The sequence below is a fragment of the Myxocyprinus asiaticus genome, chromosome 49 (genome assembly GCF_019703515.2).
Source record: "Myxocyprinus asiaticus isolate MX2 ecotype Aquarium Trade chromosome 49, UBuf_Myxa_2, whole genome shotgun sequence".
NCBI lineage: Eukaryota > Metazoa > Chordata > Actinopteri > Cypriniformes > Catostomidae > Myxocyprinus > Myxocyprinus asiaticus.
In genome coordinates, this window is record NC_059392.1 from 7,729,525 (window position 1) to 7,752,385 (window position 22,861).

The 22,861-nt window shown below is 38.8% G+C and overlaps 1 protein-coding gene and 1 long non-coding RNA gene across 2 annotated transcripts in view; one reads left to right on the plus strand and one right to left on the minus strand.

Annotated features, from left to right (window-relative positions):
- The window catches only part of LOC127437931 (beta-1,3-N-acetylglucosaminyltransferase manic fringe-like), a 31,781-nt gene extending 14,442 nt beyond the window's left edge, over positions 1-17,339 (minus strand). The window contains exon 1 of the mRNA XM_051693100.1: positions 16,593-17,339. Within this exon, the coding sequence (XP_051549060.1) occupies positions 16,593-16,940 (348 nt within the window). The 5' untranslated portion in view covers positions 16,941-17,339. The remainder of the gene's footprint in view (positions 1-16,592) is intronic.
- On the plus strand, positions 11,489-12,472 carry LOC127437939 (uncharacterized). Its single transcript, XR_007896635.1, has 3 exons — positions 11,489-11,729; positions 12,080-12,149; positions 12,360-12,472. It is a non-coding gene; the product is annotated as an uncharacterized LOC127437939 (long non-coding RNA).
- Positions 17,340-22,861: the final 5,522 nt, after the last annotated feature.

Genomic DNA, 22,861 nt, shown 5'->3' on the forward strand with positions numbered 1-22,861 from the left:
GGATGGATGGATGGATAGATAGATAGATAGATAGATAGATAGATAGATAGATAGACTGATTGATTGATTGATTGATTGATTGATTGATTGATTGATTGATTTAATAACTTGTCGATGCTCCATTAGCAGCAATGACCACAACCAAGCATTTATGGTAGCAGTGGATTAGACCTACACAATGTTCAGAAGGAATTTTGGACCATTCTTCCTTAGAGATGTGCTTCAGCTCAGCCATATTCTTAGAATGTCTGGTATGAACAGCTCTCTTGAAGTCCTTCTACAGCATCTCTTTTGGGTTAAGATCTGGGATCTGACTGGGGCACTCCAAAAGGTGGATTTTCTTTTCATTCTGTAGTGGATTTACTTCGATGTTTAGGGTCATTGTCCTGATGCATCACACAACTTTTACTGGGCTTCAGCTGGCGCACAGCCACCCTGATATTATCCTGTAGGATATTTTGATAAACTTGGGAATTCATTTTTCTCTCGATGATTGCAAGCATTCAAGGCCCTGAAGCAGCAAAGCAGCCCTAAACCATGATGCCCCCTCCACCGTACATCACCACTGGGATGATGTTTTCATGTTGGTATACAGTGCCCTTGTTACATCATATGTAAAGCTGTGTGTTCTTCCCAAACAATTCAACCTTAGTTTCATCAGTCCACATAAAATTTCCCCAGTAGTGTTTTGGAGTGTCAAGGTGGTCTTTGGCAAACTTCAGGCACACAGCAACATTCTTGTTGGAAAGCAGTGGCTTACTTCGGGGTGTCCTGCCATGGACACCATGGATGTTTAATGTTTTCCATATAGTAGACTCATGAACAGAGATGTTAACCAGTTCCAATGATTCCTTCAAGTCTTTAGCTGTCACTCGAGGGTTCTTTTTTACCTCACTGAACATTCTGAAGTGTCCTTTGAGTCATTGGCTGGACGGCCACTTCAAGGGAGAGTAGCCACAGTTCTAAATCGTCTCCATTTATAAACAATTTGTCTAACTGTGGACAGATGAATATCTAAGCTCTTTGAGATAACTTTGTAACCCTTTCCAGCTTTATGCAAAGCAACAATTCTTGATCATAGGTCTTCTGAGATCACTTTTTTGCAAGGCGTGGTCCACGTCAGCTTCTTGTGAATAGCAAACTCAAAATGTTTGAGTTCTTTCAAAGTATCTCTTACCCATACCTTCAATCTCATTTCATTAATTGGATGCCAGGTGGATAGATAGATAGATAGATAGATAGATAGATAGATAGATAGATAGATAGATAGATAGATAGATAGATCGATAGATAGACAGATCTCACAGTGAAATCGGAAAGAGTAGACCGACTTTTCTTTCGTCAAAATCATATCCGTTGACCGAAATTTCGAAACACTGCCCCCAGCAGCCAAAGCAGTAAGTGTTGTAGGGCATATTGGTACGTGTGAGCTCCATTTATGTCCAGGAGAGGTCTCCAAAAGCTAGTAGTGAAGCAAGTTGTTTTCAGATTTACAGGACGTTATACAATGAAGATAAAAGCATATATTTATAGTTTCTCTCCTCCAACCCAAAATTTACCTTAACCATTAGTGGAGTAAAAAAGTAGTGTTAGAGAGAAAAGTGAAACCTCCGAATCATGCTCGTCATTGATTATTCAAACATGGTTACTGCCTGGCTTTCAACCCTAGTCTCCCAAGCAGCTGATGCAACACGCTGCCAATTGCACCACTTGGAAAGGTAAACAAAATGAAACCACTGCAAACATGTCTGATAAGAATGCTTCATGTCAGTGCGTCGGCATACAGTCGCCGATCCTAAGGTACCGAAACTATCAGAAACATTATGCCGACTTCACGTGTGATCATGTTGGATAGATAGATAGATAGATAGATAGATAGATAGATAGATAGATAGATAGATAAATAGATAAGATAGATAGATAGATAGACAGACAGATAGATATATAGATAGACAGACAGACAGGTAGGTAGGTAGTTGGAGTTTGAAAAGTCTTGACCCATTTGAACATTCCGTCAATGTATGTCTATGGGTTTTGGGGGATCCTCTGCTATGGGAAAACCGTAAGTACGATCAGTTACAAAAGGCCTATACCAAGTTTGGTGGATGTATCTTGAAAACTCTAGGAGTTACATTCAGAAATTTTGGTCTTAGTTTAGGGATAAAAAAATAAAAAAATAAACCATATCTGTAGATAACAGTATCAGGGCTCCAGATTGCGACTAAAATGGTCACAAATGCAACCAAAAATAATTGATTGCAACAATAATTTAAAATTTAGTCACCATTGGCGACAGTCAGGTTGTGTGCGTTCAAATGTAGTTTCGTCAGATATCATCTTGTGAGTTATTGAATACATTTTTAGAATGCACACAACCAGTGTGTCTCACGCCACTTTTCACCCGTTCTGTTTCTGAAGAGCTCGCTGCACCGCACGCAACAAAAAACCCAGCGCAAGAGAGTTGAACAAATGACTCTTTTGAACCGGGTCTTTTTCATGAATCACCCGAAAATATTTGAACTCAGGAGCTCAGGTTAGCAGTTTGAATCAGATTCACTTTCTCAGCGAATCAGCCATCAGTGTGTTCACAACTGGGATTGCAGACATTTCAGAATAAGAGTCCCATGTGTATTTCGGGCTTCTTTATATTTGAAAGTCACGTATTGTATACTAGTTTTTTTCTTCTTCTGGTAATTATTGATTGGGATTGGAGTAGCACAATAAACTGCATCTGGGATTTCATTCAATTTGCACTCTTGTAGTCTCTGTGTCTGGGCAAGACTAAGGCAATACTGTAAAACAATGTAAATATATATATATATATATATATATATATATATATATATATATATATATATATATATATATATATATATATATAGCTTTTGACACTTAGGACAATTGAGGGACTTGTACACAACTATTACACAAGGCACAAACATTCATTGATGCTCAAGAAGACAACACATTACTATATGCATACAATACTTTATGTAAATATCTGTAATGTAGATTCTGAAGAGCAGTACTAATCCATCTTATCACATGGCTTATTGAGCACATTACTGCAGAGACCTAGCGTATGTGGAGGCTCACACTATTCTCCACGGGATCCACGCACAACTCACCAAGCACCCCACTGAGAGCGAGAACCACATTATAGCGACCACGAGGAGGTTAACCCAATGAGACTCTACCCACCCTAGCAACCGGGCCAGTTGGTTGCTTAGGAAGCCTGACTGGATTCACTCAGCATGCTCTGGATTCAAACTTGCGACTCCAGGTGTGGTAGTCAGTGTCTTTATTTACTGAGCTACCCAGGCCCCTTTTCTATCTTTTTTCTGAACAGCATCTAAATCTCTTTTAGTCGCCAAATCAATTCTGTGATTTGTTGACTAAAAACAGCCATTTGGCTCCTTAATGTTTCAGTTTAGGAGCCAATGGCTCCTAAATCATTTTTTTTTTTTTTTTTTGTCTGGAGCCCTGAGTATGTTGAATTTGTCAAGTCAACATAACTAATTACTATAAATTAGTACCTAAGCAAGCACCACTAATTAATTAAGGTTTTCAGTGTCATTTGAAACCACAAGCCAAAGTGTGCTGCTTTAAACAGTCCCTCAAACAAATCGAGAGGAACAGATTAGATTTATGAGTCATTTCCTGAATGTGGTCAGCCACTGCCATATTCTTGCACTGTCTCTTTCTCTCTTTCTTCGTCCCTCTCTTCCATTTTTACTCACACACATGCACAAAAAACACACAAACACACACACCCTGTGTTGGATCAATGATACACAGATGGCCCAAGGGGACACAAAAGGGCAAAAAGGGATGGAGAATCTGACAAACTCTCAGATGGATAGAAATAGAGAGATAGACAAGGAGAGAGAAAGGTTCCTGATGCCTGCATGTGAAGACAAGTTTTTTGGTCTCTTTTGGACTACAAAAAAACAAAAAAGATGGGGGAGGGGGAAGTAAAGGAAATTTTATTTGAGTAATAAATAAATGTTGGTGTGCAAAAAAACAAATAGATTTTCAAATTTCCATTTGAATATTCGACTATTGAAATTCCTGAAAATTTACATATCTTATTATTAATATTTGTTATTATTATTATTATTATTATTATTATAGAAGTTGAGTTATGCTTCATGCCACCCTTAAATGAGTCTGTGCCTCACATGGGCCACCCCAGTCAAAAAAGTCTGGACACACCACTGATGCCCCCCTGCCATTGTCCTTGGGTACAGGCGGAATAATGGAACTTAAAGATCAATGCAACAGTCATCAAAGCCAATGGGCCACTTCGAGGGGAAACAGCCCACTTGCACCCTGAGCTCCTTCATAAATCATATGGCTGAATCTTTAGTGCTCATTTAGGCTAGACAGTAGAGCTAAAGAGAGGTGAATGATGACAGCGGCTCATAAAGGACCGTCTGCAGATACACAAAGAGTGAAACCACAGGAGAAATGCCCATTAGTGACATAATGAAGTGAAACTTGTGGAGAAGGAACCTCCATTTTGTCTCCTTAACTAGTAGTGAGAAAAGGAAATTGGCTCAAATGGGATGAATGAAATGGCAAAGTGGTGCAAACCTAAGAAAGAGGGTTGGAGATGTTAGACTTCACAATAGGATGGATGATAAAAGCAGAAAAAAGCCACTACACAAGCATGCCATAGAGTACTTTAGCTTATAATAACCAATGAGGTCTACAATACTGAGCTATCCATTAGCATTTCCATTCATTGTTTGGCTGGCACAAGACCCCCCAGAAGTACGTGATTTTAAATGTGCACTATATACACTCACCGACCACTTTATTAGGAACACCTGTACACCTACATATTCATGCGATTATCTTAGCAGCCAATCGTGTGGCAGCAGTGTAATGCATAAAATCATGCAGAAATGGGTCAGGCATTTCAGTTAATATTCACACCAACCATTAGAATGGGAAAAAAAATTTAATCTCAGTGATTTCGACCATGGTATTATTGTTGGTGCCAGACGGGCTGATTTGAGTATTTCTGTAACAGATGATCCATTGGGATTTTCACGCATAACAGTCTGTAGAGTTTACTCATAATGGTACCAAAAACAAAAAACATCCAGTGAGCAGCGGTTCTGTGGACGGAAACGCCTTGTTGATGAGAGAGATTAACGGAGAATGGCCGGACTGGTTCAAGCTGACAGAAAGGCTTCAAAAACTTAGAAACCACTCTGTACAATTGTAGTGAGAAGAATCTTAGAATGCACAACACGTCGAACCTTGAGGTGGATGGGCTACAACAGCAGAAGACCATGTCCGCAACTTTATTAGGACCAAAGTGTTCCTAATAAAGTGCTCAGTGAGTGTGTGTGTGTGTGTGTGTGTGTGTGTGTGTGTGTATATATATATATATATATATATATATATATATATATATATATATATATATATATATATATATACAGTGTTGGGGAGTAACGGAATACATGTAAAGGGATTACGTATTTAAAATACAAAATATAAGTAACTGTATTCCACTACAGTTACAATTTAAATCATTGGTAATTAGAATACAGTTATATTCAAAAAGTATTTTGATTACTGAAGAGATTACTTTGCATTTTATTGTCATTTGTTTCATTTAATATTTAGTCCTTTCAGATGGAAAACAATTATACATATAAATGATGTGATCCAAAGTGCATTTGAACAGCAGTGAAACACTTTCTTATGATGTGTTACATTCATACGAAGTCTGAAGTAAGTTTGAAGTAAGTTTGGAGCAGAAGAAATAGATATAAACCTTGTGTAAATTGTCATCTTTATGCTAAGCTAAAATGTTATTTCTAGCCATTTTACATGCTCATGTTACCAGGCACGATCATATTCTTTTATCAAGAAAATTCACGTTGGATCATAATTTCCTTTTTCTAGTAAGACCTTTGATATTAGGGCAAAAATCGTATTCTTGATGATAATTTTTGTATTGTTTTCCTGTAAAAATATCTAGAAATCCTTAAAACAAGATCAATTTGATTGATCTTGTTTTAGAAATAACTCTGCATAAGATATTTAGGTTTTTCAGAGAATGTATTTTTAACATGTGTATTTTGTCTTTCTGTACTGGCAGAGTTTTTATAGTCAAAACAAGTGAAAAAATCTACCAGTGCTGAAGAAGTAATCCAAAGTATTTAGAATACATTACTGACCTTGAGTAATCTAACGGAATATGTGTATATACAGGTGCATCTCAATAAATTAGAATGTCGTGGAAAAGTTCATTTATTTCAGTAATTCAACTCAAATTGTGAAACTCGTGTATTAAATAAATTAAATGCACACAGACTGAAGTAGTTTAAGTCTTTGGTTCTTTTAATTGTGATGATTTTGGCTCACATTTAACAAAAACCCACCAATTCACTATCTCAAAAAATTAGAATATGGTGACATGCCAATCAGCTAATCAACTCAAAACACCTGCAAAGGTTTCCTGAGCCTTCAAAATGGTCTCTCAGTTTGGTTCACTAGGCTACACAATCTGCTGATCTGACAGTTGTCCAGAAGACAATCATTGACACCCTTCACAAGGAGGGTAAGCCACAAACATTCATTGCCAAAGAAGCTGGCTGTTCACAGAGTGCTGTATCCAAGCATGTTAACAGAAAGTTGAGTGGAAGGGAAAGGTGTGGAAGAAAAAGATGCACAACCAACCGAGAGAACCGCAGCCTTATGATTGTCAAGCAAAATCGATTCAAGAATTTGGGTGAACTTCACAAGGAATGGACTGAGGCTGGGGTCAAGGCATCAAGAGCCACCACACACAGACGTGTCAAGGAATTTGGCTACAGTTGTCGTATTCCTCTTGTTAAGCCGCTCCTGAACCACAGACAATGTCAGAGGCGTCTTACCTGGGCTAAGGAGAAGAAGAACTGGACTGTTGCCCAGTGGTCCAAAGTCCTCTTTTCAGATGAGAGCAAGTTTTGTATTTCATTTGGAAACCAAAGTCCTAGAGTCTGGAGGAAGGGTGGAGAAGCTCATAGCCCAAGTTGCTTGAAGTCCAGTGTTAAGTTTCCACAGTCTGTGATGATTTGGGGTGCAATGTCATCTGCTGGTGTTGGTCCATTGTGTTTTTTGAAAACCAAAGTCACTGCACACATTTACCAAGAAATTTTGGAGCACTTCATGCTTCCTTCTGCTGACCAGCTTTTTAAAGATGCTGATTTCATTTTCCAGCAGGATTTGGCACCTGCCCACACTGCCAAAAGCACCAAAAGTTGGTTAAATGACCATGGTGTTGGTGTGCTTGACTGGCCAGCAAACTCACCAGACCTGAACCCCATAGAGAATCTATGGGGTATTGTCAAGAGGAAAATGAGAAACAAGAGACCAAAAAATGCAGATGAGCTGAAGGCCACTGTCAAAGAAACCTGGGCTTCCATACCACCTCAGCAGTGCCACAAACTGATCACCTCCATGCCACGCTGAATTGAGGGAGTAATTAAAGCAAAAGGAGCCCCTACCAAGTATTGAGTACATATACAGGAAATGAACATACTTTCCAGAAGGCCAACAATTCACTAAAAATGTTTTTTTTATTGGTCTTATGATGTATTCTAATTTTTTGAGATGATGAATTGGTGGGTTTTTGTTAAATGTGAGCCAAAATCATCACAATTAAATGAACCAAAGACTTAAACTACTTCAGTCTGTGTGCACTGAATTTATTTAATACACGAGTTTCACAATTTGAGTTGAATTACTGAAATAAATGAACTTTTCCACGACATTCTAATTTATTGAGATGCACCTGTATATATATATATATATATATATGCCCATGAGAAAAGACCCAGATTTTCAATGTAAAATTATCGAAATCCATTACATCCATTGCACGTGTCTTGAGTTCCAGCACATTTCATTAGAGTTAGGATTAGCATCATGACGATACAATATGACCCTTTGCTTCACTTGTGCTGAGGGGGGCATAGGGATAATTTGCGCATTAATCTAGTGTGATTAATTACATGTAAAATAACAAGTACGCAATTAATCATGCCCCTGATCAGTACCTAATTTCAGCAGTAAGGAATGTTCCTTCCATTGGACCAATTCAAGCTTGATGACCCACCTTGTTTTAACAAATTTGTGGCTGTAGGGGGCAGTCAGCACTCCAGCTGTACAAGCAACATGCATTATCAAATCACAAACCAGACAGTACAGCCTTCCACAGATGCGCTTTTGTGCTCAGAAACAGCTGGACTGAGAACAACAGAATGCAGGGTTTTCGAGATGCATTTTTCCCAAAGTTTCAAATTACGTTTACTTTTTTTCAATGGGCCGGAGTCAATTATTCTGCTTATACCACGGTTACCACACCTTAAAACATCGCTTTGAATATGTATGTTTAAGCACACTTCTCTGCAGCAGCCTGGTCATGTCAACATAATTTAAAAAAAAATGTTTAATCCCCTTTATTCCCCAGTTTTGAATGCCCAATTCCCACTACTTAGTAGGTCCTCGTGGTGGTGTGGTTACTCACCTCAATCCAGGTGGCGGAGGACAAGTCTCAGTTGCCTACGCTTCTGAGACAGTCAATCCACAGATCTTATCACGTGGCTCGTTGTGCATGACACCGCGGAGACTCCAAGCATGTGAAGGCTCATGCTACACTCCGTGATCCATGCACAACTTACCACGCGCCCCATTGAGAGCGAGAACCACTAAATGTGACTACGAGGAGGTTACCCCATGTGACTCTACCTTCCCTAGAAACCGGGCCAATTTGGTTGTTTAGGAGACCTGGCTGGATTCACTCAGCACACCCTGGATTCAAACTCGTGACTCCAGGGGTGGTAGTTGGCGTCAATACTCGCTGAGCTACCCAGACCCCCGTGTCGGCATTCTTGAATATAGCTTTTCCGTTGTTAAACAACAGCCACACTGAAATGCATGGGTGCACTGACATGCCGCTCGTGAGTTGCGAGTATGTGTGTGAGTCCATGTGTGAGACTGTGTGTGTGTGAGAGCAAAAGAGAGGGGGAGGGGAGCGTGAGGGTGCTTTCTACTATGGGAGGCTGATCAGGGCAAATTACAATGAAATACTTTAAAAGTTATTTTGGATAATTTAGAAACTGTTGTATTGATCAAGTCACAGGGTTGCGGCTCTATTTGTTGGTCGTGACTAGAGTCTCTATGTGCATGTGTGTGTGCATATGTATGTGTATCAATGTGTGTGAGTGTGGTTGAGAAGAGAGCGAAAGAGAGAGGAGCGCAAGGCCACTTTTCAACCAAAATTGAAAAAAAAAAAAAACTGGGATATTATAGACATTGTTTGTCATTTTTATCTGATATACTTAACCAATGTGTGGTTTTTATTATTATTTTGCTGTGGTAGCCTGTACAGCTCTTTGAAATAACTGAAATTATTTGCTGAAGTGATATGGAACCATTATACGGTCAAGACCTGGAACTGCTTCATAGCCATGCGCTTACTTGAAAAATACTTGCACACCTTAGAATGTCTGTCAGCCAATTAGAATCAAGCATTGAACAGACCCATGGAATAAAAGGGTTATGTTCAATGATATAGAAATGAAACATTATTGGCAGATACTATTTGCACCCCTAATTAATGCATCTATGTGAACTTCAGCAGTTAATCCAGGATGGACTTCAAAGACAGTTCATAAAAAATATATTTTCTTTTTTTTAAACACTGGACCTTAATGCTTGCTTAATTTATAAATTTAAACCATGACTTGCACTGCACACAAATAAGTAATATTGGCATTACATTCATGCTGTTTAGCCAGAGGGGAACTGGCCCCCACAGTGAGCCTGGTTTCTCCCAAGGTTATTTTTCTCCATTAACCAACATCTTATTGAGTTTTGTGTTCCTTGCCACAGTCGCCTTCAGCTTACTCACTGGGGTTCTAAATACAATTATTATTAAATTATTTAAGTTTTATACACAATTAACAATCATATTTAATCAAACTACACAATAATCACTCTTAAGACTTTATAGATAATACAGTTTCAGGTAATGCTTTAGATTACAGCCCGCAATTTACAGTGTAAGTACACCAAATTTACAGCGTACCTTTTTTGTATTAATAGTGTAACTACACAGTACGTACTTGTAGGTATAAGGGAACAATATGCAAAGTTTGGGGAATAAAGGGGTAACAACCTGGAAAATTACAAAAATTTTATAACTAAGGGGTAACTATTCTAATATTACGTAGTATATGACCTTATACTATGCTAAACAACAATCTTACTTTGAGAGCAATTAAGCAAGAACATACACAGCGTACCTTTTTGTAATAATAGTGTACATACACATATAGGCTGCTGTAGGTATTTTTGAACTACGGGGTACATACTCTATTATTACAGGATACATGAGGTTATTTTTCTTCACTACTGTCATCTGACGGAGTTTTGGTTCCTTGCCATTGTTGCCTTTAGCTTGCTCATTGGGGGCTTAAATGACTATTAATATTCGGAAAATATTATCGAAATAACTGTATTGACACTATTGGATGAGAACACAAAACTTGAACTGAATTGAGCTGAATAATTACATTACCGTCTTGAGCTGCTTTATAGCTGAAATTGAAGTATTTTTCATAATTGATGCATTTTGAAACATTACTGTTATTTTTCTGTTTATTACTGTGAAACTGCTTTGAAACAATCTGTAGCCTATAGTATAAAGCGCTATATAAATAAATGTGATTTGACTTGACTTAACTTGACATGATGGAGATATTACGTGGTAAATGACCTACTATGCTAAACAACAATCATTTGGGAGCAATTTAGAAGGACTTAGTTTGGTCTTCCATGTTTCAAGGCAAGTAAAACTAAATTAATTAATTAATTTAATTACTGGCAAATATACCCCCTGGTTTCACATAGTTACAGAGTAAGAACAACATCTGCGGGCTGTAATTTAAGGTGGTGCTTGTTACCCCCTTGTTTCACGTAGTTACAGAGTAAGTACAACATCTGCGGGTTGTAATTTAAGGTGGTGCTTGTTACCCCCTTGTTTCACGTAGTTACAGAGGAAGTACAACATCTGCGGGCTGTAATTTAAAGTGGTGCTTGTTACCCCCTTGTTTCACGTAGTTACAGAGTAAGTACAACATCTGCAGGCTGTAATTTAAGGTGGTGCTTGTTACTCCCTTGTTTCAAGTAGTTACAGAGTAAGTACAACATCTGCGGGTTGTAATTTAAGGTGGTGCTTGTTACCCCCTTGTTTCACGTAGTTACAGAGTAAGTACAACATCTGCGGGCTGTAATTTAAGGTGGTGCTTGTTACCCCCTTGTTTCACGTAGTTACAGAGTAAGTACAACATCTGCGGGCTGTAATTTAAGGTTGTGCTTGTTACCCCCTTGTTTCACGTAGTTACAGAGTAAGTACAACATCTGCGGGTTGTAATTTAAGGTGGTGCTTGTTACTCCCTTGTTTCAAGTAGTTACAGAGTAAGTACAACATCTGCGGGTTGTAATTTAAGGTGGTGCTTGTTACCCCCTTGTTTCACGTAGTTACAGAGTAAGTACAACATCTGCGGGCTGTAATTTAAGGTGGTGCTTGTTACCCCCTTGTTTCACGTAGTTACAAAGTAAGAACAACATCTGCGGGTTGTAATTTAAGGTTGTGCTTGTTACCCCCTTGTTTCACGTAGTTACAGGGTAAGTACAACATCTGCGGGCTGTAATTTAAGGTGGTGCTTGTTACCCCCTTGTTTCACATAGTTACAGAGTAAGTACAACATCTGCGGGCTGTAATTTAAAGTGGTGCTTGTTACCCCCTTGTTTCACGTAGTTACAGAGTAAGTACAACATCTGCAGGCTGTAATTTAAGGTGGTGCTTGTTACTCCCTTGTTTCAAGTAGTTACAGAGTAAGTACAACATCTGCGGGTTGTAATTTAAGGTGGTGCTTGTTACCCCCTTGTTTCACGTAGTTACAGAGTAAGTACAACATCTGCGGGCTGTAATTTAAGGTGGTGCTTGTTACCCCCTTGTTTCACGTAGTTACAGAGTAAGTACAACATCTGCGGGCTGTAATTTAAGGTGGTGCTTGTTACCCCCTTGTTTCACGTAGTTACAGAGTAAGTACAACATCTGCGGGTTGTAATTTAAGGTGGTGCTTGTTACTCCCTTGTTTCAAGTAGTTACAGAGTAAGTACAACATCTGCGGGTTGTAATTTAAGGTGGTGCTTGTTACCCCCTTGTTTCACGTAGTTACAGAGTAAGTACAACATCTGCGGGCTGTAATTTAAGGTGGTGCTTGTTACCCCCTTGTTTCACGTAGTTACAAAGTAAGAACAACATCTGCGGGTTGTAATTTAAGGTTGTGCTTGTTACCCCCTTGTTTCACGTAGTTACAGGGTAAGTACAACATCTGCGGGCTGTAATTTAAGGTGGTGCTTGTTACCCCCTTGTTTCACGTAGTTACAGAGTAAGTACAACATCTGCGGGCTGTAATTTAAAGTGGTACTTGTTACCCCTTTATTCCCCAAACTTTGCATATTTTTCCTTATACCTACACGTAAGTAATTTATAGGTACACTATTATTACAAAAAGGTATGCTGTAAATTTGGTGTACTTACACTGTAAATTGCGGGCTGTAATCTAAAGCGTTACCCAGTTTCATTTGTTTTTGTTAATGCATGATTTCCTGTAAAGCTGCTTTGAAACGATGTGTGTTGTGAAAACGCTATTCAAATAAAAATGACTTGACTTCTCAAACTAATCAAACTGCCAATAAAATCTAAACAGCTCAAGACTTTGCTCGGATGTCCAGATGGTATTTTTTGTCTTTGCATAGGGTGTTGGTGAATCTTTGACTTTTAAAAAAATGTGGATGTTGTTGTTTCACACTCTGTTCCTGTTTCCTCTGCTCAAGACTTCCTCTCTCTCAGATAGACTTCTGTTTTGTCATTGTTTCAAAACTTAGTCTGCGGCCATCACTTCCTCTTATTGGCACTGAGGCAAAGGGCACACACACATGTGCAGACACACTCTCAAAAACATACATTCAACATCATGTGCTTCTAGAACATACTGAAGTAGCCAGAAACTGCTTTTCAGCTTAATTAGTGGAATTAATTAACCCTAAGTTTTACACTTTGGCACATTACTCCATGGATGATACCTCAAATAATGTTGCTTGTTTAGAAGAGTTGTGTTATAATTTTTTAAGCAATAAGATCTAAGATTTTTCGCCCCAGTGTACGATAAAATTGGTGAATAAATCCCATAGACTTAGGCCATGTCCGCACTAATCCGTTTAAGTTTGAAACTTCTGTTTTCAGTTTCCTAATGTCATCACTTTCCAAAATTTGTAGTTATGTATAGCTTTTTCGCATATCTAATGCTGTTCCAGAGTGGATGAGAGGCATAAACATAAAAAATGAATGTGTTTTCAAAAAAAATTTTTTTAGGGAGGATAAAAGGATGTGGCCTTACATTAAAGGAGGGACTGAAGCCATATCTAGGGTCATATCATAAAGACTTGGGTTCTTTTGATTTGGGCCAGTTTTGGTGCCAGTAACAACCTGGCAACCACATAGCAACATCATAGCAATCATGGTGGTTAATTTTGCATAGGCAAGAAAATTGACAACTCTTGTGTTCATATCTAAAATTAGTCACTGAAAGAAAACTATATCTGCGATTGCCTGTAACAACTGCAAGTTTGACTTGAGGACAACAAACACTTCCTCGCCACAGTCACCACTTACTCATATTTAAACCTAGATGCCATTTTTTAACAAAAAGCAGAAGCAGTGAAGTTTTTTTAACCTGTTGCCTCTACAAGAACCAAACTTTAGCACAAAACTTTAACAACAAAGTCAAGTTTCATGCAAGTTTCAGTCGCGCTTAAATTGGGAAACGGCTGAACAGGATGGGAGTAATTTCTTCCACACAAAAACAGCTTATTAGTATGCGATACAAGACGAAATACAGCCCCTAGCATTTGCAAACGTTGTCTTTGATTGTACAAGTATTTGGATCAGCAGCACCACTGTTTCGCACTTGTCATCTTATATTTAGAGTGATGGCTGCTCCTTTGAAAGTGTTACATTCTGAGTCGCATTTTGGGAATTTGCTTTGACAAGCCACTCAGAGATAACACTTGGCAAGTCCAATCACTGACATCTTCCCAAAGTACTGGTGTTGTTAGTGCCTGCCAAAGTATGAGTTTGTATGAGTGTGAGTGTGTGCGTACATAAGCATGTGTTAAGCCCAAAGTATACTTTGGTCAGACGTGAATGCTAGGTGTCTGCGTATAGGATGCGTGACGCAAATTTCGTCATCAGCAGAGTGCTCGAGCACTGAACACGCACGGCAGAATTTTTCCAACCGCAAAAAGCATGCGCATATGCCTGGAATTATTTGCACTAATTTATGAAACCACAAGGTGGCAACGCTCACCATTGAGCCGTTGCCGCTAAACAACAGGAGACAAATATGGAAACAACAACAGTGGATGTGCACGTTAAGAGCGCATGTGTGAAGAGGTCTGGAGATACCTGCATTTGTATAACTCGAGTTACACAAAGGAATATAAAGACATCTTTATGGATCTAAGCTCTTGAAGATAAATAGACCATGTTTCCTGTTCATTCCGACAACAAAGCACTTGAATGCGACATACTCATTATTATCACTTCAGAAGTGGGAAGTAGGATGATTCCGTTTGCACATGAAGGCAGCATTACCATTCATCTTTGAAAGTTGATTTCAGTTGTTTTGACTTTCTTTAGTCTCAATCATTATTCACTTTGATTGTTTGGAAAAAAAGATGCAATTATTTCTACCCCTCTTCTACCTACACCATTGAGCCGTTGCCGCTAAACAACAGGAGACAAATATGGAAACAGTGAATGTGCATGTTAAGAGCGCATGTGTGAGGAGGTCTGGAGATACCTGCATTTGTATAACTCGAGTTACACAAAGGAATATAAAGACACCTTTATGGATCTAAGCTCTTGAAGATAAATAGACCAGTCTCACATAGCAGTCTTAGCGCGCATGCGCCAATCTCCTGTGTATGAGCACACAGTCAAATCATGTATACTTTGAAACGCTAAACATTCGCATAAAAACCGAAGTATACTTTTGGCTTTAGTATGTCAGTCTGACTTTGTTCTGCTTCTTAATGTCATATCACAGCAAGCCAGAGTCAACTTTCAAATCTAATATTTAGAGTTTTAATGGATGTCCATTAAATGGAGCATTCAGGATTTTCTTCAATTTGTATTTATGCTGCCTTCATGTGCTATCGGAATTATTGTAAATACGAGTTTCCCACTCGGAAGTTGCACATGAACAACCCCACAAGTCATAATCGTGACTGGTAAACTCTGAAATAATTTTGATACTCGAGGTTCCGAGTTGGGAGTATTCATAAACTTTCAACATAGAGGGAGTACGGTTTCTGTAGCGAATTACAGGTTTTATTAATTTTTCTAAATAAAGCTAATTGTTAGCGCTTGCCTTTCCGTCATATTAATTTATGTATATCAGCTACAATTTGATGAGTGTTGTACATTTTTACACTGTAAAAATAGCTTGTATTTGACCAAAATTCCATTATCTTCAGCAAGCTAAGTAACATGTATTATGGTGTCAAATTTGTTTCCTCAAGAAATATGTCCATGTTTCCTGTTCATTCCAACAACAAAGCACTTGAATGCGACATACTCATTATTATCACTTCAGAAGTGGGAAGTAGGATAATTCCAATTGCACATGAAGGCAGCATTACCATGCATCTTTGAAAGTTGATTTCAGTTGTTTTGACTTTCTTTAGCCTCAATCATTATTCACTTTGATTGTTTGGAAAAAAAGATGCAATTATTTCTACCCCTCTTGACAGGGTACCTATTGCTGGGTTAGAGAACATAGACAGGAAGTTCTAGGTCTATAAATGAGCGCAGTAAGGTGAAACAGGAAATGGGGTAGAATGTTGCATTTTATGCACTCGTTCGTGGGCCAATATCGGTGGCATGGTGCCAACATTAATAAAAATCACTACAGTGGCTCTTCAAATATGAAATATGAATTGACTTTAAAATGTTTTATTAATTTTTATAAACAAAAATACCTCAAATCTGACTTTGTCAGTTGGCGGGTGAATTTCTTAGGTTCCACATACTGAGGGTGAGTTACCACAAAAGCACGGTCATAAGAATCCTGTCTGGTTTTGGCAATGGGTAAGTCTGAGGTTTTGCACCTTTGTGTGCTTTTACCCAGATGTTTGCACACATAGCAACTTGATGATGGCACAGGATGTGCGTACCTCTGCCAGCTATGTGTACAAGCTTCCTGTGACAGCAACAGAAGTTGTCGACAGAGACAGCAGCTTGGATTGTGATGTAAAAAGAGAACCATGACCCATACAATGATGAAGAACAGGGCCAAAACCACAATAGACACTGAAGGGGACACATACCCCTCCTAATATTTAGAATATTAGTCCATCAACATGGGATTTTCAGTAACATATTCATAAATTTTAACATTTGGTCCCCCCATAGCTTGTATATTTGGTTACATCCTTCAACAAACACTCACATGGTCTTTAGTCCTGGTGATCCAGGTCTCTAAAAGAAGAGCAAGGCGGGTTTTGTGGAACCTTCCAGTGGTTTTCACCGCAATGAAGATGTCATTGAGTTCTAATGGTGACTTTGGCTTTGTTTCCCTCCATTTGTCAATTTTTGGCTTCTGTTCTTTAGTGGCAACATCTCTAGGTTGATTTACAGCTGTGGTCCTAGATGGTGCCTGGCTCTTTATCCTTTCGTGCGCCAGATGCGCACTGGGTTTTTGGTCACTCCGGATGCGCAGCTGTAAATCCAGTAAAACCAGGATGAAGAGAGACAGAGCAACGAGAGGAAGAACATGAAATAGTCTCCTCAAGATCATCTTCTAAAATATTTGAGTGACTTTTGGCCACATATTATAGCAGTCGTCATTTAGTCTCACATCTGGGCGTCTTCTTGGGCGTTTGTAAAATAGATAATAATAAAACACAACAAAAACGGGTTGGAGTATACAGTACGAGTCATTGTTATTAGTTATTATTATCTAAGCGCATCGGTACATACTGGTGCTCAGTTAAAAATCCGACGTCCTGAATTGTTTTTAAGTGCCCTTGAATAACCAAAACTGTTTGACGAAACAAAAACGAGAACTTTGACTTGCGCACGGTTATATACTCATCAAAAATTGAAATATTATAGTCCAGCGCGGATTCTGTCTGATACCCCATGCGTACTGTCAGAGGGCAGGATGAGTGAACTGTCACTCATTCTCTTTCGGGCTTCGCAAACTTTTACCCACCGCCCACTTTCCACACTGACGAACCGATGGTGACTGATAAAAGCGCGGATGTTCATATCTGCAGTGTGCAAATATGAACTAATTTCCTATTGCAAACTATAGTATTTTGGTGGAAACTATGGTTACAGTGGTAAATATTTGGAAGTTTCAACATGCCCTTCAAAAAGGTACTGTGACAGTACAAGACTCATTCTATAATTTAGGGTACATTCAGTGTCCACTGATGATATTTATATATTTTCTAACCATTTTCTTCAGAAATATCCCATTTTTTGCATTGTCCGTTTTTGAAGTGAGTGGGTCTTAAGTTAAAAAATAATGAAAAAAAAAAGGGCAAAAAAAAAAAAAAGTTAGTCAACATTATCTATATTTTATTTATTTTAAAAATCTAAACATTTAAGAAAAAAAAAACTATTTTTTTTACATTGAGTTTGACATTTTAATAAAGAAAACTTATGTCCACAAAAGTTCTGTCAACTATGTTACTAAACAATTTGCAATATTTGTATGATTTTAACTAAAATATATGTTCAAATTTGAGGTTAACCTGATCAAGAAAATGACATGGCAAGGCTTACCAATGAAATCATAAGTCAAAATGGGGGGATGTTTCTTAATGTCAATGGGGGGATTGTTACTGTCAACTATGTTACCATATAGGGCCAATTCTTGGGTAACATAGATGACGTGACCCTAATGTGTCCACTAATGTCCACTAATGTCCACTGATGATAATTCATTATTGTCCATAGATCAGTTTTTTTTTTTTTTTTGTATGTGTAATGGGATACTGAGGGTGTGTGCCCTCGTGCATGTGTGTGTGTGCATGTGAATCATGATGATTAGGGATTAAGGGACATTTAATTGATTTTACAAAATTAACTAGATATTGTTCCTTTGCAAGTTAATACAGAGATCTTATGTAAATGGTGTCATTGTATTTTGTAAAAAAAAAAAAAAAAGAAGAAGAAAAAAGCAGGATATTGCTTTTCAACTACGTTACTTTCACTGTCAGATATGTTTTTTTTTTTTTTACATTTCAAATAACAAGAATGCTGCCCCTAATATCCTTTAAGGTATATTTGACATGAAATCAAATCAAATCAATTCCCTTTACTGTCACACATCCATATGCACAAGTGCAACACCGCCTGGTGCATATGTCCTGGAGGGAGGGAAGCTCACCTCCGATGAGGTGTCTGGCAGTTCGCACCACACTTTGCAGGGCTTTGCAGTTGAGGGTGGTGCTGTTGCTGTACCAGGCAGTGATGCAGCCAGTCAGGATGCTCTCTACAGTGCTGGTGTAGAACCGTGTGAGGATGTGGTGGTTCATTCCAAACTTCCTCAGCCTTCTCAGGAAGAAGAGGTGCTGGTGAGCCATCTTCATAACGACCTCAGTGTGGACGAACCATGTGAGTTCCTCAGTGTTGTGGACACCGAGGAACTTGAAGCTGCTGACTCTCTCCACCGGTGCTCCATTGATGGTGATGGGGCTGTGTTCTCTGTCTTTTCTCCTGAAGTCCACCACAGGCACCTTGGTCTTGCTGACATTGAGGGAGAGGTTCTGCTCCTGACACCAGCGTGTCAGAGTGTGCACCTCCTCTCTGTAGGCTGTTTCATCATTGTCAGTGATCAGACCTACCACCGTCGTATCATCAGCAAACTTAATGATGGCATTGGAGCTATGTGTTGCCACACAGTCATGTGTGTACAGGAAATACAGTAGTGGGCTGAGAACACAGCCCTGCGGGGTCCAGTGCTGATGGTCAGTGATGAGGAGATGTTGCTGCCCATTCTAAGCACCTGGCGTCTGCTTGACAGGACGTCAACCCAGAGCCCGGAGTTTCTCATCAAGCTTGGAGGGCACTAAGGTGTTGAATGCTGAGCTGTAGTCTACAAACAGCATTCTCAAATATGTGTTCCTTTTTTCCAGGTGGGAGAGAGCAGTGTGTAGTGTAGATGCAATGGCATCATCAGTGGAGCGATTGTTGAGATATGCAAACTGCAGTGAGTCCAGTGAGGCAGGCAGCACAGAACAGATGTAATCTCTGATTAGTCTCTCAAAGCATTTGCTGATGATGGGGGACAGAGCAACAGGACGGCAGTCATTTAAGCAAGTGATTTTGGATTGCTTTGGTACAGGCACAATGGTGGAAGTTTTAAAGCATATGGGGACTGCAGACAAGGAGAGGGAAAGGTTGAAATGTCAGTAAAAATACCAGCCAGTTGGTTCGCGGATGCTCTGATGACGCGGCCCGGAATGCCATCTGGACCCGCGGCTTAACGGATATTCACCCATCGGAAGGATCAGGTTACATCCGCTACAGAGACGGAGAGTGAACTAACCTTTGCAGCTTCGGCCGCGAGAGCTCTCTCCACAAGGGTGGTGTTATTTCCCTCAAAATGAGCATAAAAAGTATTTAGCTCATCCAGAAGAGAGGCAGCGGTGTTCACGGCGGAGTTTTTATTCCCTTTGAATAAAATTTTTTAGAGTTTTTTATTCAAACGTTAGAGTTTTGCATAACATCTCTTAAAACTACCAAAATTATATTGAAGGCAGATTTATGATCAAAATGTTTTACTTTCACTAGTGATCGTGCTGAAAATATCACAAGAATATCTGCAAAAACATTCAATTCTTAAAATTATTTTAAATGAAGTACTGCACATATGGCAGAATAGACAAAAGAACCCTTAATTATGTGTGTTACTTGAAGTGTAGCGTTTAATCAGTGCCTGTAATGGCATGCAGTTTGTCCGTAACATAGTTGACAAACTCACTAGTTAAAGCAATAGCCAAAATCTCTCTCTCTCCTGCATGCATGCACACACTGCGTGGGCACGTTTGAACAAAATACTATCTTATACTAATTATATTTATTTTAATTATTTAATAATTGTTTAATAATTTTATTTCAATTATTTTTTTTTAATTACAGATCTGCTTCTTTGTCAAAACCTGGCAGCATCAAATCTGCATTTATGCATCATACCTAACAATAATTCAGTGAAGACTTGGAAACAACAGAGAAATGTAATTTTTACCTCAATATTTTTCCTTGCATCTGGATTAATCGTGCATGTACACTCACTGAACACTTTATTAGGAACACCTGTACACCTACTTATTCATGCTTTTATCTAATCAGCCAATGGTGTGGCTGCAGTGCAGTGCATAAAGTCATGCAGATATGGGTTAGGAGCTTCAGTTAATTTTTCACATCAACCATCATAATGGGGAAAAAATTAGATTTCAGTGATTTCGACCGTGGCATGATTGTTGGTGCCAGACAGGCTGGTTTGAGTATTTCTGTAACTGCTGATCTCCTGGGATTTTCACACACAACAGTCTCTAGAGTTTGCTAGAGTTTACTAAACAAAAAACATCCATTGAGCGGCAGTTCTGTGGATGGAAATGCCTTGTTGATGAGAAAGGTTAACGAATGGTCAGACTGGTTCGAGCTGACAAAAAGGCTACGATAACTCAGATAACTGCTCTGTACAATTGTAGTGAGCAGAATAGCATATCGGAATGCACAACAAGTCGAACATTGAGGCGAATGGGCTTCAACAGCAGAAGACCACGTTGGGAACTTTATTAGGACCATAGTGTTCCTAATAAAGTGCTCAGAGAGTGTATATGTAGTAATTATATATAGCTGCCAAAAACGGTGTTCAGCATGTCACGGAAGGCTACATCTAGAATGTGCAATTAGGCAAAGAAATGTTATGTGTTATGCAGTGGTTTCCTTCAGGATCAAAGCCCATTTATCATGTTCTACTGAAATGAGAGAGGCCCCATTTTTTGGGCAACAAGAATTGGTGTAATTCCAAAAATTTTCTGTGATAAACCTTTTGGTCTTTGGTCATTGGAATTAAATTAAACAGTTATTAACCGGTTAACAGCATTTAAAAAGAAAGTTTTCACTCCGGAACAATTGAAAGTGACTTATTACACATTTTCGATTACATTCTGCAAAACAATTTGTTCGTTTTCTGTTTTCATTCCTTGAATCATTTTTAGTCCCTGACCGTCACATTAAGGGCATTTAGAAACTTCCAAATAATTACCATGGTAACTTTAATTTCCGTCAAAATACCATAGTTACTGAAGTTATTGAAAATGTAAAACAATAATAAAAACACAGAATGAAAAAAACATTGTAAAACCATGATTAAAACAGAACGCATCAGAACGAGTCTAATAATAATGACGATTCGATTTCTTCAGGAAGTATTTTTGCTTCTTTGAGACAATGAGTTGGCAACATTTTTATTTAATGTTCATGATGAACTCTGTTGCTTCTATGCATGAGAAAATGACACTTGAAACATGTTGGTGTCTGCCCCAAATGACTTTATCTTTTTACTTTCAACTTGTGCCAGAGAACTGCTAAGCACCACTTGTCAAATAGTCAAGTGTCCACGTAGTTAGAGTGTTTGGCGTCTTTGAACAGTTTTATGGTTTTAATAGCTACAATAATAGCTAATATTTTACCTCAGGTCAAGGTTATTGAGGATGACACAATCAGCACAAACCTTCACAACTGACACGATAACCTTCATCAGTACCTTTGTTTGTAATTTCTCAGCCTTCTCATCTTTCAACCATTCATCCTTTGCCTTCAGTAACCAGCTGCCTTTTTCTCTCTGCCCCCACCCTTAATGGCCCCATGCAAGGGCATCTGGTCCCTTAGGTAAATCAGAGATGCCCAAGCACACCCTGGCCAGGCAAGGCCCAGGATCAGTTTACGGCCTACCTGAAAAGATCCTTTTAAACGACAAGTGCTTTGCTCCCTACTTTGAACAATGACAGATGCTTTATGAGTCAGCCCAGTCTCTGAGAAGCCCTTTACATGCCTCTTGACTAGCTGTCCTGAATATAAGGCTCATTATAGATACAGTATTTTGTGCAGACAACAGAGTGTTAGACAGAGGAGACAAAACAGATAGGGCAAAGCGGACAGTAAGTTTAGAAGCATTAGATCCTTAAGACCTAAGTTTGCAAACAAACCCCTCTGTCTACAAACTGCAGGTGTGTCGGTTACCATCAACAAGTAAGTTGAGTACACCAATCAGGTTTCTCGTTGTAGAAGAGACTTAACTACCATCTCTAAGTGAGGCCTGTCTGATATACTGGTTGTTTATGAAACAGACCTACAGTAAAAAAAAAAAAAAAAAAACACACACACACATATATATTGAGTATTCCACCTAGAAAAGGGATTTAGAAATTAAATAATGTTTACAAGTTTAATTGTGCTTAGTTTTATTTTAGAACTTTTTATGACCCATTCTGATTTAAAGTAAGAAGAAAATGGGTAGTTGACAAATAACCAATATGATCACACGGGAATCGACATTTTGCTTCTGAAAGTTCATGTACCCTGAAATCAGCCCCATTTTGCTGAATTGCTGACAAGCACCATCCATCATCAAATTTTTGCATTGATTCAAGCATAAACACATTTCCCTCTAGTGCTACTGATACAAGTTATGTAAGC